General features: G+C 45.0%; 1 protein-coding gene and 2 long non-coding RNA genes across 4 annotated transcripts; 2 read left to right on the forward strand and 1 right to left on the reverse strand.

Annotated features, from left to right (window-relative positions):
* Window positions 1-9378: 9378 nt before the first annotated feature.
* LOC123987815 lies at window positions 9379-9788 on the forward strand. The gene is made up of 3 exons (XR_006829431.1): window positions 9379-9419; window positions 9492-9573; window positions 9762-9788. It is a non-coding gene; the product is annotated as an uncharacterized LOC123987815 (long non-coding RNA).
* Window positions 9789-15475: 5687 nt separating this feature from the next.
* On the forward strand, window positions 15476-16128 carry LOC123987779. Of its 2 annotated transcripts, none has more exons than XR_006829386.1 (3): window positions 15476-15513; window positions 15758-15892; window positions 15962-16128. It is a non-coding gene; the product is annotated as an uncharacterized LOC123987779 (long non-coding RNA). The 2 variants fall into 2 exon arrangements; XR_006829387.1 differs by lacking the exon at window positions 15476-15513 and adding an exon at window positions 15585-15600.
* Window positions 16129-20004: 3876 nt separating this feature from the next.
* LOC123987805 lies at window positions 20005-21272 on the reverse strand. The gene is made up of 5 exons (XM_046285818.1): window positions 21213-21272; window positions 20918-21131; window positions 20577-20841; window positions 20264-20467; window positions 20005-20097 (listed from the first exon to the last, which is right to left on the reverse strand). Exons 2-4 carry the CDS (start codon window positions 21125-21127, stop codon window positions 20265-20267), a joined length of 678 nt encoding a protein of 225 aa, XP_046141774.1. The 5' UTR covers window positions 21128-21131; window positions 21213-21272; the 3' UTR covers window positions 20005-20097; window position 20264.
* Window positions 21273-27399: the final 6127 nt, after the last annotated feature.

Genomic DNA, 27399 nt, shown 5'->3' on the forward strand with positions numbered 1-27399 from the left:
TAGGGCGGATGTGGAGTGGCCTCCCCTGAGGCCGGTACGAGGAGGGGCCGGAGTTTCCCCGGCGGCCTCTGATGCCCCCGCATCCAGAGAGAGTGAGGTGGACTTGGACTCGGACGAGTCACTCTCCTCGCCAGTATCTCTGAAGGCACGGCGCGCGAGCAAGAGGGGTCGCCCGCCGACCACGGGCCAGTACGTGTGGCTCGCAGCGGCTAAGCAGAAAGTCCTGGATGTCCAGCGCCGGGAACTTGACCTGCTGGAGGGGAGGAGAGTCCTCGATCCTAACGAGGACCCTATAGAACCGAGTCGGGGTAGCAGGTCCCTCCCGGACCCTGAGGACCTGGCGGAGGAAGTCAAGTCCCCACGCGCGACCTTATTGCGCAGTCCTTGGAGTTCTGTCGCGACATCGACAAGGTCGCGGGCGCCTCCAAGGGGCTGAAAGGGACATTTGTTCGCAAGCTGAGGATGGCCTCCCGCTACCTTAAGGCCATCCACAAGGAAGCGGGAATCAGGGCTGCACCTGCCAGGGCCGATAAATAGGTGAAGGAGCTTCGCGAAAAGCTGAAGCTGCGGGAGGAACAAGTGGCTGCCCAGGAGGCCCAAATCAACATCCTGCAAAATAGCCTGGCAGATATTACGTGCTGGGTCGCTAACACAGAGGTACCGGCGCCTGAAGGCCCCGGCCCACCCAAAAGGTCGGCGAGGCCCGGCTCGCCGTTGTCTGGCGAAGAGGCGGGCAGGAAAAGGAGGAAGGACACAGTCGAAACTTTCGACTTACCGTCTTGCTCGCCTGAATGTCCCGTGGTGCAACTCCCAATCCCAGCTGCTGCACCTGGAAAAGAGGAGGGGAAGGTTGGTGGCCTCGAGCCCGACCTAATGAGGGGATTTGCGGCTCTCCTCGAAAAGGACCTGTCGGGGCTCCGGGCGGAGTTCAAAGCCGCTATTGCAGCCGTCCAGCCCCCGGCTAAGAGGGCGGAGCATATTAAGGGGGGAGCTGCGGCTGCCACCATCCCCACTGCATCGAGGAAGGAAGCTGAGAGGCGGGTGTGGAATAGGACCCTGCCTGCCACGGAGCCGTTGCCGGGGCCTTCCTCAGCACCCGACCAACCGGCATCATTTGTGGAGGCTAGAATGGCCCGTATTGTCGAAGAACATCGGAGGACGGCGGATGGGACCTGGGTGACGGTGGTCGGCCGCCGCGCTAAACCTGCAGAGAAGCAGGCGGCAGCGGCCAAGGCCCCTCCCTCGCAGAGCTCCAAGGTGGTTGCCCAGAAGGGGCAAAAGAGGCATCCCTTCAGAGGTCATGCTCATGGCCCGGGATCGGGTCAAGTTGGAGAAGCTGCGCATCACGGCGTTGATGCCCAGAAGAGCTCGGACCGGTTGCTTGGTCCTCGAGTTACTTGGGAAGGACAGGACGGAGAAAGCTGCCAAGTTGGCTGACCGACTCCGCCAGGTGTTCAGTGGCACCGAGGTGATGGTTGCCCGCCCCATAAAAATGGGCGAGGTTAGGGTAACCGAGTCGTCGAGACCGGCGGAGGTGGCGGCCGCAGTGGCCGCTGCGGGGGTTGCTCCGCTGAACAAATTAAAATGGGGGCGATTCGCACCTTCCCCCAAAGGATGGGGACTATCTGGGCGAGATGCCCTCTAGCGGCACTCAAAAAGTTATCCGCCTCTGGGAGGGTTCTGGTCGGGTGGTCCTCGGCCAGAATACAGGCGCTACCACCGCGGCCATTGCAGTGCTATCGCTGCCTGGAAAGAGGGCATGTTAGGCAGCGATGCACCTGCGAAGCTGATAGGTCCGACCGCTGCTATGCGTGCGGAGAGTCGGGCCACGTGGCCAGCAAGTGTAGCGCCACTCCGCGGTGCCCCCTCCGTGCGGACCTGGGGCGGCCCGCGGGGCATCGATTGGGGGCAAAAGGTTGTGCCCCCTCGTCCTCCCAGAGGAAGAAGAAGAGTGCCGTTGAAGGGGCAGGAACAGCCTCCAAGGAACAGGCATCAAGGACCAAGCCTGCGGAGCCGAAGAACGGGGGCAAGAAAAATCCCCCTGCAAAGTCGGCGAGTAAACATGCCGCGGAGGCGGCTCGTAAAGCCTAGGTAAGGGGCCCAAGGGCCCTATACTTCAGGCCAACTTGAACCACTCGGCCAGGGCTCAGGACATGTTGTTCCAAACCCTGGCCGAGTGGATGACTGGGTTGGCGGTAGCCGCGGAGCCGTACCGAGTCCTCGACAGACCAGATTGGTTCGGCGACGAGGAAGGCTCCGTGGCGATTATTGGCACCGCAGTACCCCCACACCCCGCCCCACTGGAACGGGGCCGGGGGTTCGTCGGCGTGCTGTGGGGTGAAATAGCGGTGGTGGGGCTCTATGCCCCGCCCAGATGGCCTCTCGCGCAATATGAACAGTACCTGGACCGGGTGGGGGACTTTGTCTCCCGTTGTTCCCCCCGGCCAGTGCTAGTCCTCGGGGACTTAAATGCCCATGCGTCACTTTGGGGCTCCCCGAGGACAGACGCTAGAGGCAGGGCGGTCGTAAATTGGGCGGCGGGGCGAAGACTCCACCTGCTCAATGTGGGGTCCGTTAGCACCTGCGTGCGTGCCCAGGGGGAGTCTATAGTCGATCTGTCTTTGGCTACTCTCCTGGCCGCGCGTATGGTGCAGAGATGGAGGGTGGTGGCAGAGGCGGTCACACTTAGTGACCATCTATACATCCGCCTCGACCTTACCACCACCGCCCGCCGCCCCTGTGGACCACCACCGCTACGATGGGCGCTGAAGAGGATGGACGAGGACGTGCTGATGGCTGCAGCCCTCGCTCTGGCCTCGCTACCAACACCTGCCGGGCCGGTCGCGGACATTGTGGAGGAGCTAGAATGGTTCCGGGGAGCCATAAAGGCCGTGTGCGACGCCGCCATGCCCTGGGCCAAGAACCTCCCCAGGCGGGCCGCCTACTGGTGGACGGGCGAAATTGGTGATCTGAGACGACGTTGTTACGCAGCCCGTCGCCAGTGGCAAAGGGCCCGCAAAAGAAGGACATTCCGCGACCCAGCGAGGGAGGAGGATCTGTACGGGCAGTACCGAGTTTTGGAGACTGCCCTACAGGCAGCCATCATGGAGTCTAAATCCCGGGCATGGGACGAGCTCCTAGGCTCTCTCCAGAAGGACCCATGGGGGCGCCCATACAAAATGGTGATGGGCAAGCTTAAGCCCTGGGCGCCCCCGTCACGGAGAGCCTCGACCCCCAGTTTTTGGGACGGGTAGTCGACACTTTGTTCCCACGAGAGAGGGAACACACCCGCCCCCCGCCGGACCACGAGGAGGTGGATTGGTCCGACAAACTGGGGGTCACGGAGGAGGAGCTGGCCGGGGCGATTAAACGGGTGGGGGCCCGAAACACTGCTCCGGGCCCCGATGGCGTCCCCGGCCGTGCCTGGGTGAAGGCTCTACGCGTCCTCCGTCCGAGATTAAGCCGCCTCTTCAGCGCCTGCATTAAGGATGGAGTCTTCCCAGAACAGTGGAAGACGGGGCGGCTAGTCCTCCTCCGGAAGGATCGGCGACCCGCCGACAGTCCCTCGGCCTACCGGCCTATCGTGCTGTTGGACGAGGTGGGGAAGTTGTTCGAGCGGATTCTGGTGTCCCGCGTCGCCCAGCACCTGTCCCATGAGGGTCCCGACTTGGCCGAGTCGCAATATGGCACCAGGCGGGGGCGCAGCACTATCGACGCAATCCAGTCGATGCGCTCCCGCTGCGACTTGGCCAGGTACCGGGGCAGGGTGGCGTTAGGCGTTAGTCTAGACATCGTCAACGCCTTCAACACCCTGCCTCACGGGACGATAAGGGGGGCGCTGATACGCCACAAGGCGCCCCCCTACATGAGAAGGATCGTCGGCGACTACCTCCGGGACAGGAAGATTGTGTACAGGGGCCGGGATGGCCGGATGCACGAGAGGGACGTGGACTGTGGCGTATCCCAGGGTTCTGCGAAAGGTCCCACACTTTGGTACCTGGGGTACGACCCGGTCCTGCGGGTCGAGCTCCCGACCGGTGTGAGCCTCACGTGCTTCGCAGATGATACGCACGTGTTGGCCGTCGGTCGGGGGTGGAAAAGGACTAGCCGCCCCGCCGAGATTGGCGTCGCTGCCGTTGCCGCGGGGATCCGGCGGCTGGGGCTTCAGCTAGCTCCCCACAAAACCGAGGAGATGTGGTTTTACTCGCCTCGGCGTGGGGTTGCGCCACCGCCCCAGTCGGTGGTCCATGTGAGTGGAGTCGGCGTCCAGGTGGAGAAGGGCCACAGGTACTTGTGCCCTCACCTGGACAGCCACTGGCGCTTCGAGGAGCACTTCGGTCGTCTGGCCCCTAGACTAGATAGGGCAAGCAACGCACTTGCCCGCCTACTGCCCAATATCGGGGGACCCAACGAGAAGGTTCGTCGTCTCTACGTGGGGATCGTGCGGAGCATGGCCCTGTATGGTGCGCCCATATGGGCGAACGCCCTGATGGATTCCCGGCGCAGCCAGCAACTGCTGCGCCGGGCTGAGAGGAGGATAGCCATCAGGGTAATCAGAGGTTACCGCACGGTCCACTACGAGGCGGCGATGACCCTGGCGGGGGTTGTCCCCGTCAATTTCCAGGCGGAGGGTGACGCCAAAGTCTTCTGGCGTCTGCGAGCCCTTCGTCTGGACGGGATTCCGCCAGAAGAGATGACCGAAGCTGTTGCTAGGATTAGGCGCCAGGCCCGGCAGGGAGCCCTGGATCCGAGGCGACGCGAGCTCGTCGAGAGCGGCGCCACCGCCCAGCGCGTGGCCGGGGCGGTCCTTCCAGTGCTCAAGAAGTGGAGGGACCGCGGCCACGGAAGGCTCAAGCTTAGGACCACACAGGTGATCACCGGCCACGGCTTTTTTCGGTGAGTTCCTGCACTGGATCCGGGCGGAGGAGACGGCAGCATGCCATCACAGCGGGGCGTGCCGGGACACCGCGCAACATACCCTGGAGCACTGTCCAGCGTTTGCGCGGGCCCGTCATGCCCTGCGGTGCGAAGTTGGCGGTAAGTTGTAAAAGAGATGCTCGCCGGCGAGAATCAGTGGAGGGCAGTGACCGATTACTGCGAGACTGTCATCGCCCTGAAGGAGGAAGCGGAGCGGGGTTGGGACAGAACCGACCCCATCCGCAGAAGAACAAGGTGGCGCCGTCGGGGGAGACCCCCTGACGGCGTCACCTGAGAGAGATGGGGCGGTGGGCCGTGAAGATGTTACATATCAGGCCCACCGCCCCCAACGGGGAGAAGAGGATGGGGGGAGCACCCTCTCCCCCTGAAAAGGAGTTCTGTGGGGGGACACCAGTCACCCCCCGGAAGAGGAGCACCAGGGAGTGGCGAACGTCCCTCCCCCAACACCGATCGCGCGGCCCCACGAAACTTATGCGGGGCCGAAGGGCCGCAGGGGGCCGGGGCTGGGGCCTCGGATGGTCATGGGCAAGCTCCACGCACGGGCGCCCCCGGTCTCGGAGAGCCTGGACCCCCAGCTGCTGACGCGGGTAATAGACATCCTCTTCCCCTGTTCCGGGGAACGTCGCACCTGCGCCACCAGCAAGGGCCGGCGGAGCCCGTCGCCTGGTCCGCCGACCTGGGGGTCACAGAGGAGGAGCTGGACGATGCCGTCAGAAGGTTAGGGGCCAAAAACACCGCCCCGGGCTTGGACGGCATCCCCGGCCGCTCCTGGGTTATCGCGTCCGGCGTCCAAGGTCCGAGGCTGTGCCGCCTCTTCAGCGCCGCTTTGGAGCAGGGGGTGTTCCCCTTGATTTGAAAGGAAGGGCGGCTGGTCCTCCTCTGAAAGGACGGACGGCCCGCAGATTCTCCCTCTGCGTACCGGCCCATTGTGCTGTTGGACGAGGTGGGAAATCTCTTCGAGCGTGTCATCGCAAACTGCCTCGTCCACCACCTGTCGAGCGTTGGCCCCGATCTGGCCGACATCCAGTTCAGGTTTCGCGAGGGTCGCAGCACCATCGACGCTATCCAGCGGGTGCGCACCCTCGCCGAGTCGGGCACGTCCCGGGGTGGGGTGGCGCTGGGCGTCTCCTTGGACGTTACAAACGCGTTCAACACCCTGCCCCGTGGGACGATACGGGGGGCGCTGGTTCACCACAACGTCCCCCCGTATCTACAGAGGATCATCGGGGCCTTCTTGGATGGCAGGTGGATACTGTACACGGGCCGGGACGGTACACTGCACTGGAGAGAGGTCGACCGCGTAGTGCCCCAGGGGTCCAAACTGGGCCCCCCCTTATGGAACGTGGGGAACAACGGGACGCGGCGGGTGAACCTCCCGCCCGGGGTGTGGGCCACGGTATTCGCAGATGACTACTACCTGCTGGCCACCGGGCGGGACTGGTTGAGGACCTGCCGTCGTGCCGAAGTGGGGGTCGCCAACGTGTGAAGAGCGATCTGAGGGCTGGGTCTGGCGCTGGTTCCTCACAACACCGAGGCCATGTGGTTCTTCGATCCTCGACGTGGGGTAGCCCCTCCGGCCCAGATCTGGCTCGAGGTCGACGGGTGCCGGATCGTGATCGGCCGGGGTCTTCGATACCTCGGCCTGTATCTCGACAGCCACTGGCGGTTCGATGTTCACTTCGACTGCCTGGCTCCCCGATTGGAACAGGTGGCGACCAATCTTGGCCGCCTGTTGCCCAACCTCGGAGGGCCGGGAGTGAGGGTTCGCCGCCTATACGTGGGAATCGTCCGGTCCATAGCCCGAAACGGAGCTCCGATATGGACCGGCGATCTAGCGGTCAGCAGGCACAGCTGCAATCTGCTGCGGCGGGTGGAGCGCCGGCTGGCCATCAGGATCATGCGGGGCTACTGCACGATCCACTACGAGGGGGCGATTGTCCTGGCGGGTCTCATCCCACTCCGGTACCAGGCGGAGGTCGAATCCAGTACATACTGGTATTCGCGAGCCCTCCGCCAGGCCGGGGAGGACCCGCCGGGGCCGACGGTCGACGAACACCGGAGCCAGGCCCGACTGGTCGCGGCGGAAATGTGGCAGATATCCTTAACAGAGGGGGCTGCCGCCGGAACCCGCGCCGTCGGGGCGGTCCTGCCGATGATATTGAAGTGGCGGGACCGCGGCCACGGCGCCCTGTCGTTCCGGATCACGCAGGTGCTCTCCGGACACGGGGTGTTCGCCCAGCCAGTACACTTGGCCAGGTCCGTGGAACCTTTTTTTTTTGTAGAAGAGGAAATGCATTTATGCACGCGCAGGTTGATCCCCTTTCGTCTACTCGGCTAGCGGGGGCCCGGGTAGTGTGGGACTCATACCCGCCCTGAAGGGGCAGCCTAGCGCCCGTTTGGTGGGGGCAAACCCAAGGAGGCAACCCCAGAAGAGGGCAACCTGGCAACCCGACCCCGAAGGGTGGGGTTTAGCCCAAGAGTAGGTCTCAGCCCAGAAGGGGCGACCTTGAGCAGGTAGTCCAGAGGGGACAGTCCTGTGGCTGGATATACTACCCACTAAAACCTCTTCCCTGTGTGGGCCGCCAGTACCTTTTCATCCTTTGGGATATATAAAGAATACCAACGTATAGCCACAACGGCGTTTTGGCAATTCAATGCATTTCGCATTATACCGTCGTCCCGCAAAAACGCCATGCGCTAGGCACCATGGGGCATCTGAGGATCCACGCCGTTGCACCTCCGATCTTGCGGTAGGACATTTTCAACCTGAGCAGTACACGCAGGAATTTTTCTTCAGCAACGAACGGCACCGGGGAGACATCCTCAAGGACCGCACACAATTTGAACACACTGTTCAAATAACATTCAAACAAACTATAAAACTGAAATGAAAATGAACCAAGGATGTAAAATGTAAAGTAAAGATGCAAAGATGCCAGACAATAGCAGATAGCAATGCCAGAAGAAGTAAAACACAGAATGCCAATATTGTCAAAAGTAAAAGGTGTTACGTATCCGTCTTGGAAATTTCCTTATATGGTGTTACAAACCCTTCTCAAGAAATTTCCTTATATGGAGTCGGATGTGTGCACCCGACACCAACCGTCTTCTAGAAAATTCGAGACCAACGCAAAGCAAGGGCGCGGTCCTACGGGTCACGTAGAGTCAGTCCCCACCACCCTTTTTACTCTAGTTTTTGAGTATAAAAAGGGTGGCGACAAGGGCACCTCGGGTCTAGTTGAAGTCTAGAATCAGTTTGATACACGTCAGTACGTTCTTTTCGGATAATCTCTGCAACGAGGAAACTCTGCGAGATCGGGTATTCAAGTCCCTTTCAAGCACTCACAGTAACTATACAGTACGTGTCGGCTGTTAAGCATTATTATAATCGTTGTAATCCGCCCCCGTTTGCTCGTGTTCGTGAAAACCGAGAAGGATTAGATTCTTGCTTCGCGGAATCGAAACTAAACTTTATTTATTCAACTCATTTCAAACGTGCAACCTAGAGTTCAATTCATTGAATACCGCGACAATTACACACAACAATTGTAAGGTCCGGAATAGAGAATAAACTCATACTAGTTTAATTTACATACTATTGTACAATTATATTTACTGTCCAGAAACCCACTAAGGTGTACCTTTACCGCTCGAGGTACATCAATCAAGTTACGAGACCTAATACTAACGCTTCCTGCGGCTCCCTACGTTAGCCATACGTAGGTTCGTCCGCATATCACTCTCCTGAGGCTCCCTACGTTAGCCATACGTAGGTTCGTCCTCCACTCTACACCTTTCCTGTGGCTCCCTACGTTAGCCATACGTAGGTTCGTCCACCATAGCCAACCTCCTGGAGCTCCCTACGTTAGCCATACGTAGGTTCGTCTCCACGTCTACTTCCTTAGGCTCCCAGTGTTAATAACAACACTGGTCAAGCCATTAACAATTACCATTTACCTAAATTAAGCCCCGGCTACGCAGCCGCCCCCTCCGGCTCGTAACAAAGGTAAAGTATAAAGTATACCATAGACAGCAGATTCTCATGCGAAGTGGGTACACGCATTACCACAAAATGAAGAAACAAGATCACCACAACAGAAAGGTACGCTATATAGTATAACAAATAAATGCATGTGCGACAGGGAATTCCTCATAATCATCTATTAAAACTATCAAAGTGACTGAAAGAAGAATTACAGATAATAAGAAGAGAACTGAGAGCTTATATGAAGTGCTCAAACCAGCGAAGCTGAGAAGCTGAGAATCCCTCCTGCGAGGCCCACATAGCCAAGATAACCAGGATAACGTAAATGAAAAGAGCAACATAAAACATAAAATTGAGCAGGTCAATCAATGGTGCTAACGTCAGACATTGTATACAATACATAATATATTCCTATCACGTCAATTAATGGGAAAAGTACTAAATCTTCAAAGAAGGGAAGATCAGCTGGGAATAAAAGCAAAAGAAGAAATAGATGGTGAGCATAATGTAACACTGATAATTGGAATTATTGTTTGAAATTATTGAAACTGCTTAAACTTGCTTGCAGGAACATTTCACGCAACCACGACCTCAAATTCGTTTAATAAGCAAAGATGGTGGAGAAACAATCAAATCATCAAATGAAGGCAGTGAGCAATAAATAAATAAATTAATTATTGTTAGCAAATCATAATAAAGATAAGTAGCAATATATATCCCATAACATGAATGATGATGAATATAATGAACATAGTAGGAAGAGATAGAACTATTAACATCATAAGATACCATGATATTAAATATTAAACTGTAAATCATAATATTAATCCATTTGCAGAAAACCCTACGCCAGCCAACAGAAGTGGACGCAAAACGTAACGATTAATAGGAGAGGAAAATACTCACCTGACATAATATGAGGAGCAACATGAAACGTAAATCAGCATAAAACCTGAAGCAAGTCAAATCAATTCAAATAGTTCAAATTGCGTAGATTGTTACTGAATTATCATACCGCTCCGATAAGTCTGACATTAACGTTAATACTAATGCAGATGAAAGTAAGTCAATGTAGTACAACGTGTGATGAACAAAGCTAATCAAATAATAAACACCACATACTACCGTATAATTACTGAACCACAATATAGAAATAAAAGAAAACTAGTCCCTAAACTGAAGAAAATACATAAAATTATTATGAACATATGTATATATATAATATGTAACAAAAACACGCCAAGTGCAATCAATTTAATTTAATAAGGTATACTAATATAGATAGTTAATTAAACTCCTTATATTATAGTCAATTTAAATGATACAATTCCATTCAACCCCTTTTAATCCTGATTAATAAAGAAGACATATGAATACTAGAACCAACCAGACATTATTATAAGAAAGTCAAATAAGATCCACGGTCCAGGAGATCAGAATTTCAAAGAATTTAAGGAATCATGACGCACATATGTATGTATAGAAAGCAATAAAGACATTGTACCATGCCAGAAAGATTACTGCAGCGTATGCTTCCCTGAGCATCCACCATATTAACAAAAACTGAATTAACATTTTCCAAATCAAAATCAGAATCGAATTGCAGTTAAGATAGGAGAAATCAATATACAAAAGATTGCATAAAATACCGTAAATATCCAAAATTCACAGATCCACCAACCGTCACAGCTGCACTAGAATTGCGTTAACCATAATATGCAAAACATTATCCTGAAGGGGTACGAAGAGCTACAAAATGAGTAGCGAACGATATTATAGAAACGTGAAACGTAAAACATAAATGCACAATTGGAGAAAGAAGTCCCTGAAACATGTCAGATGACCAAGAATAAGAATAAGAATAGTGAGCCGCGAACAATAAACCAATAAACCAAAGTTAATGCCATTCATATCAAGGAGTGCTAAAAATGTATAATATATCATATAGTCTACAATTAATTAACAATGCCTAGGAACCCAAACAACCTCTGAAAGCTTAGAAACAATGTGTGATACTACAAGAGAGACTAAGAAACTAAGAACTAAGAAATCAAGAAATCAAAATCAAACCCATCCTTAAAATATACAGAAGGATTATAAACGCAATAAGTGCACAAAATAAACTCATTAAACCATCCAATCCAGACAACTCTACTAAATTCCATAAATATAAGACCCAAAGTAAGACAGATAGATATAATCACAGCAGGTACGGTGAAATAAAAACAAACACATATTAATAATCAGAAATCAAGTCATTTAATTTAATTTAATTTAATATGTCATATGCCGCCACCAGCTACTCTGTTCATTTATTCACTCAATTATAATAAAATAAAGGTAAGAAGTTCTATAAACTGTAACGTGGTGACACCCGTGCCCCCCCGTTACAATCGCTGCGCTTCCCCCACCCATGCGCCCACCTAACACTAACCCATAACCCTTCCCTCACCTCACCCCTTTCCTCCCACCCACCGGTGTCGGACAGATGGAGGCGACGGACTGGCACAACGAAGACCACCCTCAACAGGAGCTTCGAGGCCGGCGACAGATCCACCCCTCCAGCAAATAAGGAGCAACGTGGAGTTTCCAGAAATTATGATGAAGCGGCCCAAATTGACGAAAACGTCCACCCAGAGCCATCTGTCGCCGAGCCCGAAGACCTCAGCCCACCCGTCACAGCAGGAAGTCCGTCAGCCCCATCGAGCCCGATCACCGGTGTATCGAGTATCGATAATCGATCAGGCCCGTGCCGAAAAAGGCCCCCTTCCAAAACCCCATCCCCTCCGAAAAATATCCCGCGACGGTCTCGTCGTCGCAGCGGCGACGACGAGCCGTTAATGAGCCTAAGGCTATGATATAGAGAGCGTTACAGAGAGATTTTTGATCGAGTGAGATTAAGGAAGCAATTTTGAGGAGTGTTAGAGTGTGAGTTTAGTGTGAGGCGTTTTGGGTGAGCCCTTTGATTATATTAATTACGATTGTATTGTTTGAGTTCGGCAACGACCCCCTTCTCGTTTTGAACCCCCTTTTTATAAAACTACGCGTAACGTGCAGAGACCCCGCGAGAACCCATCCCGACCCAGCACCTTCCTGTCCTCCACTATTTCCTCCTCGCGCACTCCCCCGCGAAAGTGTACGGACGAAAGTGCCCGAACCCCCCCTACTGTGAATTCCCCAATACACCTTTCTTTCTTCTTTTGAGTTTCGGTTGCCACAATCAGTGGCTGGCGCCCAACGACAATTTTGTATTTGGCGACTTGTATTTTGCGACATCCGTTTTCTATAGAGTGAACCCCCGAAAGAGTCACAAAACAATGCCATACAATTTACAATTAATTCAGCACAGAATACTGACTAGGTATAACCTAATATAACTAAAATAACTGAGTTATCTGAATTGACTGAATAACTGAATACAATCCAAAATCTAAAATAATCTAAAATAATATAATATAATATAATAATATAATATAATAGCATAATTAAATAGCATATTCAATATATTCAATACATAAACATAAACGTAAATGGAAACATAAATTGAACGTAATATAATATAATAAAATAAAATAATATAATATAATAAAATAAAATAATATAATATAATGTAATATAATGTAATATAATATAATATAAACAAAACAGAGCAAATAGCACCACTTGAAACACATACACTCCAATGAAACACAATGCATCACCGTAGAGCGCGCACTTTCACCACAATCACCTCCGTACGAATAAATACAAAATTTAAATTAAAATTAAATTAAATAGAAAATTCAATTCAATAAATTCAGTTCAATTGACACTTATCACTTAACACTTCGTATCACATCACATCATAGATGACCGATGACCATGTCAACGTCAACTAAGATAGGAAAGGAAAGGAAACCGGGCGAAGTAAAATAAAGAGCGCGACCATGAACCATAAAGAATAGAATATAGATACCTAGCGTTCATGAAAATTCCCTAGTCTATACCATAATAATTATCGACCATCAAATTAACCACCAAACCATCAAATTAATCAATTATACAGAATATATAAACGTTTGAAAGCGAAAAGCGAAAATACTTCAACAACTTTCAATAAATCACCGTGATGAAAACCAGAAGTAAGGTACCTATGAAAGATAACGATGGCAAAACGCATCGCAATAAGTAAAGCACGCAATACTGCCCGAAGATAAGCCGTAAAAGCTATCCCTAGTCGGTAACCAACAGCAGCACCAGAGATATTACCAACCGCAATTATTCCATTTACCATATAATACTCGGCCGTTCGCTCCGTGACGGTTATCCACAGACCAATTATCTGCCGCGCAGCAGTTACCTACCGCGCGCCAGTTACCCGTTAGAACACAGTTACCGTCCGCAGAACCATCCATCGTACAGCCGCGCAATCCTAGGAATCCATACTTACCATCAAACCTATCATCAAAGATAAGTCTGATATACAACACTATTCGCGAAGGTAAAAGTAATTATACTGAAAGTAAGAGGTAACAAATAAAACTTCGAGACGGGGCAAAGTCAAGAATAAATTTATTAATAAGTAAGTCAAAGCTACGATTATCATTTATTACATAAATCATTTATGTTTGTGAATAAACTGAAATAAAATATATAAATATATATATGAATATGCATATGAATATAAATATAAACATAAATATGAATACGAACTATAAAAGAAAGTGAACCAACTGTAACGACCCGATAATCCAACACAATATCTTTTTAATTTCATTTTATTTATATAACCAATTTTTATATTTCATACAGAGTATTTTATTTAATTTTTATTGTTAATACTTCGCTTAATTTGTATAACAATTTTTGTAATAAACATTTTCATTTTCATCGATAACCGAGTTTGTTCAATTCGTCGATAAAAGTTTAGTCGATAAGTCGGACGGTAAAACAGTTTATCGATAAATTATCGACGTCTGACCGCGCACGCGCCAGCGCAACCCCAGTGAACACATAGTGGGGTAGAATTCTAGAGCGGGGATGCTGGACCACAACGTGATGGGGAAAACCCAGCTACCCCAAGAACTCTATGCGGAAAAAAGTGCCGACTCAGCAAGGTCTGAGTATAAATAGAGGCGTTCCGCACAGTTTGCGTGCAGATCTTCCCAGGCCTCGGTCTGAAGCAGACAATACTCTGAACAGTAGAGAAAAGCTTGCGCTGAACTGTTTAGGCAGCGATAGAGCGCGAGTTACAGCTATTTCCTACTCTTCCACTGGTGGCGTGCAGTACTGCAGATCAGTGGACCTCCTATCCACGGTACGCAACGTGTTACACAGGTGTTACGCTAAGCCAACATTTAAGTGTAAAAAGCTAGCGAGGAGCGGAGCTCCTTGAACGGCCTGCGATTAACACAGCTCTGGTATAACCAGAAACCGATTGCGACCCATAGGAAAGGTTAACTTGATTCTAGTAGTCTAGCACAAACCTCTGGAATTTAGTTTCTACAGTCATTATTGAAAATTAAACAGAGTATTGACTGTTATAGAAGACCACGCCGCATTCGCGTTAGCGCTATCGATAATTATTAATTACAATAATTCATTACTAATAACTAATTACTAATTTCTATTACTAATTACATATTTCTTACTGTATTCCCAATTTAGGGCGAACTAATTATAATTTCTTATTGTATTCTCATTTCTAGCCGCACTTATTGTGATACCAACGATTTTGTTTTATAATTTAATATTCACTTACCTTTTATTCTTGAATAAACAAATTTTAATCAGTTTCTAGCACATTAGTGTTTGGATTTCACTCCTTAACCGCACATCACGCGAACCTATAATCCCTAAAACACAAAATACGAGTCGCCTTCTAAGGGAACCGCTCTCCCTACAAGTCGGTGCAGTGACGTACTCACTCTGTGTCGTTACACAACCATAAAGCTAGATTAATAACACTTATGAAATAAATCAACCCGTATAAAACCCGCAGACTGCGCGGAGTGCAGGACACACTGCGCTAGCACATTATCGCGGTGCAGAAAACAAATTGTGCAAAAGTACCGAAAATAAACGAAAACAACCGCCAAGGAAAGAGAGGCCGAATAAATAAATAAGCTAAATAAAACAAATAACATAAGACACTTACCCAAATAAATCAAAATGAAAATGAAAATCAAAAATCAAGATCAGAATAAAAATAAAAATCAAACAGCGCATGTAACGACGCATGTCATCAAGCAAATCTCATACAACCAATCAAGCACACAATTAAATAGTATTAACTAATACTAATTTACGGGATAAAATAAAAAATAAAATAAAATAAATCAAATCAAAATAAGATTAGATCAATTAACAGGGAAGGAATAGGATGTGAGCCCAGCATAATGCATGACATAATGAATAAATAAATAAATAATATAACAATGCGATCAAGAAAGTCGCAAAATTTAAACATTATACTGCCGTACCGTTTAGAAAGAATTGAATTCGCCTCAAACTCTCCCCTGCACATCCCTGCATGAGAAATCCTCGGAACCTCGAAAGGCTTGACAAGGATGTACAAGGTCGAGTAGGAATGAAAATTAACAAATAAATGTGTAAGATAAATGAAATATATAAGACAATACTTATAATCGATCAAACCATAATTATAAGTACATGAATTATGCAGGCCCACCAAGAAGGTTGAATCATCCAAATAACTAAATTTAAAATAAAATACAGATAAAATACAAATACAAAGCAATAAGAAAAATAATGAAATAAAATAAACGTAAAGTAGAATAGGCCATAAAAAAGTCACATTCAGAGATGAGATGACGGATGACAAATTATTTACAGAAACATAACCCTAAAGTGTCAGAGCCACCAAGTGTCAAACCAGTATGCAAGGACTTGTTAAAAGAAGCAAATTAGCAGTTAAGAGAGCTGAATTGCAACTGAAAATGAAAAAGGGAAGAAAAGAAGGGAAACAGGGTAAGATAATAACATACTATAAAATAGCAGGAATAGCCCATCCTGATGACATGGATATTAATTTTACAGGAACAGCACACCGTCACATCATCAGAAAGAACCTTACAATTACCAGAGAGAGACGTCGTGCATGAGTTGAATTAAAGAATATTAAAGAAGAATGAGAATAATATGAAAATGTCCAAGGAATATCAAGGACGTACAGGCAACAAATCAAGAATCAAGAAATCAAGAAGGTGATAATGAAATATAATAAAATAGCGATAAACAGTGATGGCATGGCACAGATAAAGTATAAAAATATAAACCGAATGGAGGAAACCATAAATAAGTACATTAAACATATTACTACCATCCACGACACTCCGTACCATCATGAAGATCAAAATAAGCTACATCATATCAATTACTTTAATTCAATTCAATTCAGTGTGAAGAACAAATGAGAGAATGAAAGAATGAGCGACAGAACAGTAAAGTAGTTAATTAAAGATATTAGAAAAGAATGAGGTAAATAATAAGACATAAATTATAAATTGAAGGCCGTAACCAGCAATATAATGTAAAATAATGTAATGTAACGTAAAACAGTGTAATGCAATGTAATGTAATGTAAAGCAGTGCAATGCAATGTAATGTAATGTAGAGTAATGTAATGTGAAGAAAATGAATGTAATGTAAAGAAAGAAATATAATGTAAAGAATATGAAATGTAATGTAATAAAATAGAATACAAAATACAGAAATTGAACTGAACGTATACCATAACCGTAAAGATTATCATCCCAATTACCCTATTTCTTAATCAAAGTAGATTATAAGTCAGATTATAAATGATAAATAATAAATGATCATGTCACTGCAAATGCAAGAAGAACCGATTATTGGATGACATATCAAGATAATAATTAAAGCGACAAAACAAATCATCATTAACTGCGTAGTTCAAATAGAAACTAGAAAGTAGAAAGTAGAAACTGATCACCATATGAGGTATCAAGATAGAATAAGTAAACAACAAAATCAAATCAAATATAAAGAGCGTAGCTAAATTAAACACCACATCATTGTACAATCGAACAAGTAAGTCTGATATTAAACATTCAAACCACTATCAATCAATTGTGAATAAATTATGAATAGACATTTGCACAGACAAAACCATTCATCATCACAGAAAGAACAATAAATCAAATCCACTGGCCTTGATCAATCAAAATAAAAATAAATAAATAAACAATAAATAATGAATGGATATTGAAGGGAGCCAACAGTTGAAAAGATTGTGAAATTATAAATTATAAATTAAGAAATCAAGAAAATAAAGAAAGTGTAAACTGTAAACTGTAAAGTGTAATGTGTGAGCAAAATAACCAGCACAATATACTGTGATATAAATCAAATAAAAGAATAAGAATAAGATACAGTGAAGATACAGTAAGATACAGTGAAGTGAATTTCAAAATAATATAACCATAGATAATATAAACCATAGAATAGACACCTTCAAAGATGTCGGGCCGAAGTCCGTGGAACCTAACCTAACCTAACCTTTTTTTTTTTTTTATATAAGAGGAAATGCATTTATGCACGCGCGGGTTGTTCCCCCATTCACTCCATTCGGCTGGTGGGGCAGTGTGGGACTCATACCCGCCCTGAAGGGGCAGCCTGGCGCCCGTTTGGTGAGGGCAAACCCAAAGAGGCAACCCCAGAAGGGGGCAACCTGGCAACCCGACCCAAAGGGTGGGGTTTTGCCCAAGAGTAGGTCTCAGCCCAGAAGGGGCGACCTTGTGCAGGTAGTCCAGAGGGAACAGTCCTGTGGCTGGGTATACTACCCACTAAAACCTCTCCCCTGTGTGGGCCGCCAGTACCTATTCATCCTTTGGGATATATAACAGGTTACCAACGTAGCCACAACGGCGTTTTGGCAATTCAATGCATTTCGCATTATTCCGTCCTCCCGCAAAAACGCCATGTAACATGGGGCATCTGCGGATCCACGCCGTTGCACCTCCGATCTAGCGGTAAGAACATTTTAAACCTGAGAAATACACGTAGGAAGTTTTCTTCAGCAACGGTCGGCACCGGGGCATCCTCCAGGATCGCGCCTTCCCGGCGTGACCGCGCCACCTCTTCGCCTACCTAGCACTATTGCCAGGACAGGGGTTGTACTTCAGCACGGCCAGGACAGGGACATTGACCGTGCCCCTCTTCGTCCTCCTGGTGGGTTGATAATGATGATGTGGCTTTTCCTAGATGTCATCACGCCCACCTGACCTGCCACGAGGACAGGCCATTTTTCTTCAGTAACGATCGGCACCGGGGCATCCTCCAGGATCGCACCTTCCCGGCGTGACCGCGCCACCTCTTCGCCTACCTAGCACTATTGCCAGGACAGGGACATCGTATCTCCACAGTTGACCGTGCCCCTCTTCGTCCGCCTGGTAGGTTGCTGATGATGTGCCTTATCCCTGAGGTCATCACGCCGACCTGCGGAGGCAGGAACATATTTTTCTTCGGCAACGGTCGGCACCGGGGGGATATCCTCAAGGATCACACCATCCCGGCGTGACCGCGCCACCTCTTCGTACGCTGCAACCCTCGATGACATGTCCCATACATGCTTTACACTCACACACAAACACTCAAATGCTCACTCGCTCATGACAAGCATGCTTTGAATGTCCCATGATGCGATAAATGCGACGATCTATAATGAATGATGAATAATAATCCATGAGCCCATGAGGCCCATGAAGCCCATGATAAGAACAGCCCATAAACGAACAATAAATGAACAATAAAATAACAGCTAAAAGCTAAAATAAAGTAAAGTAAAGTAACAGCTGACAGATGAATACAATAATGAATAATAAACAGTAAACAATAATAATAAACGTAATAAACATAATTAAACGCGATTAAGGCGATTAAATAATAAAGGAAATTGAGAAATTCAGAAAATAAGCATAAAGAATTAAAAATAAAGAAAGAAATAAAGAAAGAAAGAAATAAATGTAGTGTAATGTACACACAAACATAGCCAACACAATGTAGTGTAATGTAATGTAAAGTAATATAATGTAATAGGATAGACACAGTAAATGAACTAGGTTACCACTAGATTACCATTCAAATATGACCGTAACAATCATTTTCCTCCATCACCACTACTTTACAAGTTATAGATTTATCAATTGCAAACGATAAATGATTATGTCTATGCAAATGCAAATAGAAAGTAGAAATTGATAACGAATGGTGTATAAAGATAGATAGGTAAAAGACAATAAATTAAATCAAATGTAAGTCGCGTGGTTCAGTTAGACACCATACTACTACATAATTCAGGAATAAATAAGGGAATAAACAATGAATAAGTAGAATATTTAAATCTTTAAATCATAACAGAAGCCACACGCCATCAAGCATCTGGATGGACAAAACCACCCATCCCGACAGGAAGATTAACCGTACCTCAATCCAGATTAATGAAGATTAATGAATAGTAAATGATAAATGAATGAATGAATGCAAGAGCAACAGAGCCATTAAAGAAATTAAAACAAGCCAATAAAGGTAGATAAGGAGATTAAAGAAGAGTAAAGAAGTGTAAAGTGTAGTGCGTAGACCAACGCAACCGACATAATATAATATATTGTAACATAAAATAAAATACAAAATAAAATAAAATACAGTGTAGTGTGATCCACCAACAAGTATAACTATACAACTATACAACTATATAATAATTCATCCATCTCACATAACCGCAACCATCCAACAGACTAAATCAAAACCAAAACTAAATCAAATAAATCTACAATCAAATAAATCTACAAAATCCATTGCGCTGAACAAACAATGAGGTCAATCATACTGAACAAACATGATAATTAATAAGGTACGAGAAGACGAAGGGAATACACTCAGCACTCAAGGCAACCAAGTGTTTCAAATATATAATTGTCAATTATCTTTATTTATCACTCAACCATAGAAAAAATAACACAGTACAAAATTACACAATATAACACAATATTACACAATACCGACTGAATCTGCTCCAAATTGAGTGCAAATATATATATAAATAAATATGAGAATGTGCGCATAAACAGAATAAATGTATAAATGCATAAATGGGTAAAACTTCGTTTTGGGGGACCACAAATTAAGGGGTCCTTTTTTTTGTAGTTTTTGACCTGAAATTTTAGAAAATCCAAGTTAAAAGTTCAGGAAACCAATAGTTTAAGAAATACAAGTGTTTAAAAATGTACGTATTTAGTGACATTTCAGAGGTTAGAATGACGCCATATTGTTTCTACCCATCATCTGATTGGTTCGTTTAAGTGACTAAGTTCAACTTACCTTATTCGAAAACGTATTGCTCCTTGATTGCTGCGATCAAGGAATCCATAAGATGAATTGTGTGAGATTTGCAGAATTTCCTCCACAAATACTCACACAGGCGATCGGCAAAGTCTTCGTCGTGGAAGCGGCTTCTTCCACGCATCCAATCCTTTGCCGGTCGCCAGTTAGCTTCGATTTGTTGCGTATGAGTTCCATCAGGCGCTGTAATTAAAAGATACACAAAACATTTATTTATTATCACACCGATGTGACCGGCCGCCTTACGGCGGCCGGAAATTCTAATATAGCCTAACCAAACTGAAATAATTACCAACAAATTCGACGCTATGATTCACCATCTTATGGGTGAATCCTTCAGCAGCGAGACCCATGTAACTCCTAAATGAGTCCGTATGGATCTCACTGCCTGCAGCAACATTTGCTTTAATTAGGGGGATCAAGGTTGCCGCTTCCCGGTTTTCAACGACAACCATTCTGCAATCGTTGGTCGATGTGTCGACCATGCCAAGTACCCAGTGGCCGTCGATGATACGGCCACGGTTGTACTTCCGCTTGCCGAATTTGGCCTCATCGATCTGAAATAATATTTAAAGTGCAGTAGTAGAAGACAGGAATAATAACAAAATTAATTAAAAACAGTATCAAAATTACCTGTACAACGATTGCAGAACCTCCTTCATCGATCCCGCCTAATTTCGGCTTGCCCGCTTGCATTTTGCAAACGTGGTCCACTATCATCTCCCGACAATAGCGGAACCACGCTGCAATCGTGTCCGTTGATAAAACTTCCTGATCTTCTCCTACGTCGGATACCTCCGTTGCGGTAACCTCGTAGGAGAAGTCAGATGTGAAGCAGTACATAAGCCTTAAAAAAAAATATATATATAAGAAACGATTATAAATTTAATTGAAATTAATAATCAAATGATTTCAAATGAAAATTTACTTTATTGCCTTATGCAACGGCAGACGGACATCCTGAAAGAAGGAATCGACTGTGGCCGCGTACTGCTTGCAGTTACCGCGGCCAGCAGGGCATCGGAACGGCCAAGTCCGTGTTCCCCGCCTGGATAAAGCCTCATGGGCCGTCGATGGGTACTACAATTCTTAGTAGTACGAAGAAGTCCCTTCTCCCTGGCCCATGAAACCGCCGATTCCTTCGAAGCAGGCAAGCTGCATAAATCATATTAAATAAAATTCACAAAAACCCAGATAATACATACAAAATATGCAGAACATTAAAATGTATAAAGAAAATAACACATAAAATTCAAATACCTGCATAAGTTATACTTTATGGTACTCATTGTTATATATAAATAACGAAAAAAACACAAAAAATATAAAAAATAAATAAAAAATAGAATAAACACACAAAAAATAAATAGAAGATAAAACACAAAAAATATAAAAAATAAATAAAAAATAGAAAAAACACACAAAAAAATCAATAAAACGTACAAAAAACACAGCAACAATAAAACACGGTACTGATTGTGAAAATAATGCTACCAAGAATATAACAGTTGAATAAAAAAATTGATAGAGTTAACAAATGATACCTGAAATAAATGAACAGATTTCAAATTTATGCGCGAACCTTCCTGCGGACCAATCAGAAGATGGGTAGAAGCAACATGGCGTCATTGTAACCTGTCAAACGTCACTAAAAACGTACAACTTTATACACTTGTATTTCTTAAACTATTGGTTTCCTGGACATCTAACTTGCATTTTCGAATGTTTCAGGTCAAAAACTATAAGATTTGATACTTTCCATCGAGAAATTTGTGGTCCCCCAAAACGAAGTCCAGCCCATAAATGTATATGTAGATATGTATATATGTAAATAAATATTAACATTAATATTAATATCAATATTAATATAACACAACAGAAAACGGAGCACAATAACATCGATAATGAACACACATTGTCATTCATCGCAATTGTAACGACCCAATAACCAAACACAATATCTTTTTTATTTAATTTCTTTATTGTAACTAATTTTTATATTTCATACAAAGTATTTTATTTAATTTTTATTGTTAATATTTAGTGTATAAAATTTTTGTAATAAACGTTTTCATTTTTTTTTTCGTCGATAACCGAGTCTGTTAAATACATCGATAAAAGTTTAGTCGATAAGTCGGACGGTAAAACAGTTTACCGATAAATTATCGACGTCCGACCGCGCACGCGCGAGCGCAACCCCAGTAACCATACGGTGGGGTAGTATTCTAGAGTGGGGATGCTGGACCACCACGTGACGGGAAAAACCCAGCTACCCCAAGAACTCTATGCGGAAAAAAAGTGCCGACTCAGCAAAATCTAAGTATAAATAGAGCGCGAGCTACAGCTAATTCCTACTATTCCACTGGTGGCGTGCAGGACTACGGATCAGTGGACCTCCTATTCGCGGTGCGCAACGTGTTACACAGGTGTTACGCTAAGCCAACACTCAAGTGTAAAGAGCTAGCGAGGAGCGGAGCTCCTTGAACGGCCTGCGTCTAACACGGCTCTGGTATAACCAGAAACCGATTGCGACCCATAGGAAAGGTTAACTGGATTCTAGCGGTCTAGCACAAACCTCTGGAATTTAGTTTCCATAATTATTGTTGAAAGCAAACAGAGTATTGACTGTATAAGAAGACCACGCCGCATTCGCGTTAGCGCTATCGATTATTACGATTAATTACAATTATTAATTTTTACTTACATATATTAATTACTAATTACATATTTTCAATTGTATTCCCAATCTAGGGCGAACTAATTATAATTTCTTATTGTATTCCAATTTCTAGCCGCACTTATTGTAATACTAGCGATTTTCTTTTATATTTCAATTCACTTACCTTTTATTCTTGAATAAACATATTTTCATTCAGTTTCTAGCACATTAGTGTTTGGATTTCACTCCTTAGCCGCACACCACACGAACCTATAATCCCTAACACACAAAATACGAGTCGACTTCTAAGGGAACCGCTCTCCCTACAAGTCGGTGCAGTAACGTACTCACTCTGGGTCGTTACACGTAGTTTAGATAAATAAAAATTTGGTGACAGCGGTGGGATTGTTCGAGTGGTAAGGAGAAATCGTATCTCTGCGGACATTAATGGTTAGCCTAGAAACAGACAAATACAAATAAAGAGTGAAATACAAGAATATAAAAAAAAAATATAAATAATACATATACACATACATATATACTATATTGATAAGCAAGAATCAAGATGCCAAACGGAACAACCGATCAACCAGCCAGCGCATCAGCCAGCGCATCAGCCAGCGGATCAGCTAGCGAATCGACTGAAGGAAGCCGACCGATCAGTATTCGCGATGCAGCAGACATCGTACCAGCATTCAACGGCCGCAACATACCAGTCTACCAGTTTGCAAAGAGCTGTTTCAAAGCGAAGAATATAATCTCTCCTAATGCTGAGTACGGGTTGGTACAATTAATCAAGAACAAGTTCTACGGGCAAGCAGCAAGAGTGGTACTAGACGGAGACTACGACACCATTGAAGAACTGATTGCCGTAATAAAATCACGGTTCGCACCACTCTTCACTTCGATGCAGCTATGCGGCGACATGGCAAGGATCGCACAGGGTCCAACTGAGGCAGTCGTGGACTACGGCAGCCGCGTCTCAGGACTTCTATTACAAATTAAGAGCTGCAACGAAATAGAATTCCCAGATAACATCGAAGGATACAACCGATCCTCAGAGAATAATACAATCAAAGCTTTCCTCACCGGTTTAAAACAGGAAGTATATAACCGGATGAAAAATCAGAATTTCAACAGCCTTGACGAAGCAATCAGTACAGCAATTGTAGCCGAGGCAGAAAATATAGAAAGCCAAACCAAGGCTAAGCTATCGCAAGGATTCACTGTGACCAATCAATGCGAAAACTGCCTTGGATACAGGCATAATGCTAGTATATGCTGCAGTCAGCAATTCCAAGGACAGTCAATGTCAAGAGCCCGCTGGACGGCAAAACAATGCCAACACTGCCAGAGGTCCGGACACACCGTGGAGACCTGTTGGTTTAAGGACCAACCAGCAAGACCGGGAGTCCCTCAGAACTTTGTGCAGCCAGTTCAAGCCTACAGAAACCAGCCTTCGCAAAGACAAGGTCAAAATTGGACACGAACAAGACCTCCAATTTGTGAATTCTGCCAAAATATAGGCCATACAGTTCAGGAATGTCGGAAAAAGGCATATCAAGAACGTATCAAGAGCCAGAGACCCCAACAGACTCCTCAAGTACAACAGGTACGTAAAAAGGCAAACTTGTACCTAAACTTAGGAGAAATATGTAAGTCTCCCAGTGTCGAACTATTGAGCGAAAGCTTCAGTGAACAAAAAGCATTATTCATGGTCGACACAGGATCAGACATTAATATAATTAAAAAACGAGCAATATCGAACGAAGTTATTATAAATACAGATGTAATTTTTCAATTAAATGGAATCACTAAAAGCTCTATTTATACAACAGGATACATCAAAATAAAAATACTGGAAACCGAATCCATATTCCATATTATCGAAGAACTACCAATAGAACAAGACGGAATTTTAGGAACAGAGTATTTCAAAAGCAGTGGAGCCAGCATCAATTACGCCAAGTCTATACTAATAGTAAATAACAATATAATACCATTCAAGCAACCAGCAGTGGTAATACCATCCAGGACAAAAACTGAAATCAAAACTGGTTTTGTCCCAAAATTACAGCTTCACCCACAAATATATATGGGAAACGCTGTAGTTACGAATCGTGATGGTATAGCGTTTCTATATGCGATCAACGTTGGAGCAGATGACATCGAAATCGAAATGCCAGAAGTAGAGCTGCAACAGTATGAAGAGGCACCACAAAATGAAGAAATAACTCACCAAAAACCTCAACGAGCCCAGCAAATTCTAAAAAAATTACAGACAAATCATTTAAATCAAGAAGAACTTGCCAATGTAGAGGATATAGTACAAGAGCACGCTGACAGATTTTATATTGACGGAGATAAACTTCCAGCAACAAATAAAATCTACCACAGGATCATCACGACGGATGAGGTGCCTGTAAATGTTAAACAATACAGATATCCTCATGCGTTGAAAGATGAAATCAATCACCAAGTAAATGATCTCCTGGAAAAAGGAATCATTAAACATTCATCATCACCATTTAACTCCCCCTTGTGGATAGTACCAAAGAAACAAGATTCACAAGGAAATAAATGCTGGAGATTAGTGATTGATTTTAGAAAATTAAATGAAAAAACAATCAGCGATGCCTATCCGCTACCCAACATTACGGATATCCTGGATCAAGTGGGAAGCGCAAAATACTTCTCCGTGTTTGATTTAAAATCTAGCTTTCATCAAACACCAATGCATCCAGAAGACAAGCACAAAACAGCATTTTCAACACCGTTCGGGCATTTCGAATTCAATAGAATGCCTTTTGGTTTAAAAAATGCTGCAGCCACGTTCCAGCGCCTGATGAACAACGTCCTAGACGGACTACAAGGACTGGAATTATTCGTGTTTATCGATGATATCGTAATTTATGCAAGCTCGCTAAAAGAACACGAGATAAAGGTCAACAAAATGATGATGAAGCTTAGAGAAGCAAACTTATGCTTGCAACCCGACAAATGCCAATTTTTAAAGAAGGAAGTGGCATACCTGGGTCATATAATTTCAGAGGACGGTGTAAAACCTGACCCAGCAAAGGTTGAAGCGGTCCAAAAATTCCCCGTTCCGAAGACTGTCAAAAATATCAGACAGTTCCTAGGATTGTGAGGATATTATAGACGTTTCATTAAAAACTTCTCTAAAATAGCTAAACCATTATCTGACTTGACGAAGAAGGAGCAAAAATTCGAATGGTCCAACCAACAACAGCAAGCTTTCGAATTCTTGAGAAACGCACTATGCGAAGAGCCAATCCTACAATATCCTGACTTTGAGAGACCATTTAATATAACCACTGACGCATCCGGAACAGCAGTAGGAGCGGTCCTAAGTCAAGGAGAGATAGGAAAAGATCAGCCAGTAGCATACGCGTCAAGGGTAATGAATAAGCCGGAAACACAATATTCCGCAACAGAAAGAGAATTACTTGCTGTAATATTCGCAATAAATCATTTCAGACCATATATTTTCGGCAGAAAATTCTATTTAATCACTGATCACAAACCTTTAATATGGTTAAACAGTCTTTCAGATCCAACATCAAGGCTCATGAGATGGAAACTAAGATTGAGCGAATACGATTACGAAATTAAATATAAACCAGGGAGACAAAACATGAACGCTGATGCTCTATCTAGAAATCCTGTCGAAGATATAAACGCTCTACAAATAAATGCAAAAAGGCTGCACTCATCTACGTCTGGGTCAAAGAAGAAGCGTAAGAAAAGGAAAGAGTGGCACCAATATCCCACTCGCCCCAGACAAACGACGACCACCTCAGAATCAGGCAAACACAAAAAGAGGAAGGAGTGGCATCAATATCCCACTCGCCCAAGACAATCTACCACGTCTGAATCAAAAGAGCACAAGAAAAAAAAGGAGTGGCACCAATATCCCACTCGCCCTAGGCAAACAACGACGTCAGAATCTAGGGAATTTAAAAGGAAAAAAGAAGCACATCAATATCCAACCAGACCTAGATCAATAACTACAACTGAGTCTGAAGAACACAAAAAAAAGAAAGAATGGCATCAGTATCCGAGAAGACCAAGACCAACAACCTCGTCCAGTTCACGAGAAATTAAGAAAAGGAAAATCAGCCACAAACATTTAACACGACCTCGTGATGACTCTACAGATGTCGAAATAAGGAAAAGATACCGAAAAGATAAGATACGAGAGAGAAGCCCATCTCAAAGAGGAAGAACAGCAAGAAAAAGAATAAAAGAAGACTATGCAAGTTCAGACGAATCTCAATATTACGAAACTGATGTATCTGAAGAACCACCGAGATCAAGAAAGAGAACGAATCCAAACCCAAAGATATACTCCTTTGAAGAGATCAAGAAGAAAAGAAAACCTAACGAACAACAAGTCATTGTGGAAGTACATCAACCACCAGAAGAAAAGAAATAC

This window comes from Osmia bicornis, chromosome 5 (assembly GCF_907164935.1).
Source record: "Osmia bicornis bicornis chromosome 5, iOsmBic2.1, whole genome shotgun sequence".
In the NCBI taxonomy this organism is placed as follows: Eukaryota; Metazoa; Arthropoda; class Insecta; order Hymenoptera; family Megachilidae; genus Osmia; species Osmia bicornis.

Excerpts from the sequence above, each read along its gene's own strand:
- LOC123987805 (XM_046285818.1), bottom strand. The coding sequence starts at position 21,127 with ATGTACTGCTTCACATCTGACTTCTCCTACGAGGTTACCGCAACGGAG. Across the intron at positions 20,842-20,917 it reads GTTCTGCAATCGTTGTACAG|ATCGATGAGGCCAAATTCGG; the intron begins GTAATTTTGATA and ends ATATTATTTCAG. Across the intron at positions 20,468-20,576 it reads TCATAGCGTCGAATTTGTTG|CGCCTGATGGAACTCATACG; the intron begins GTAATTATTTCA and ends TTTTAATTACAG.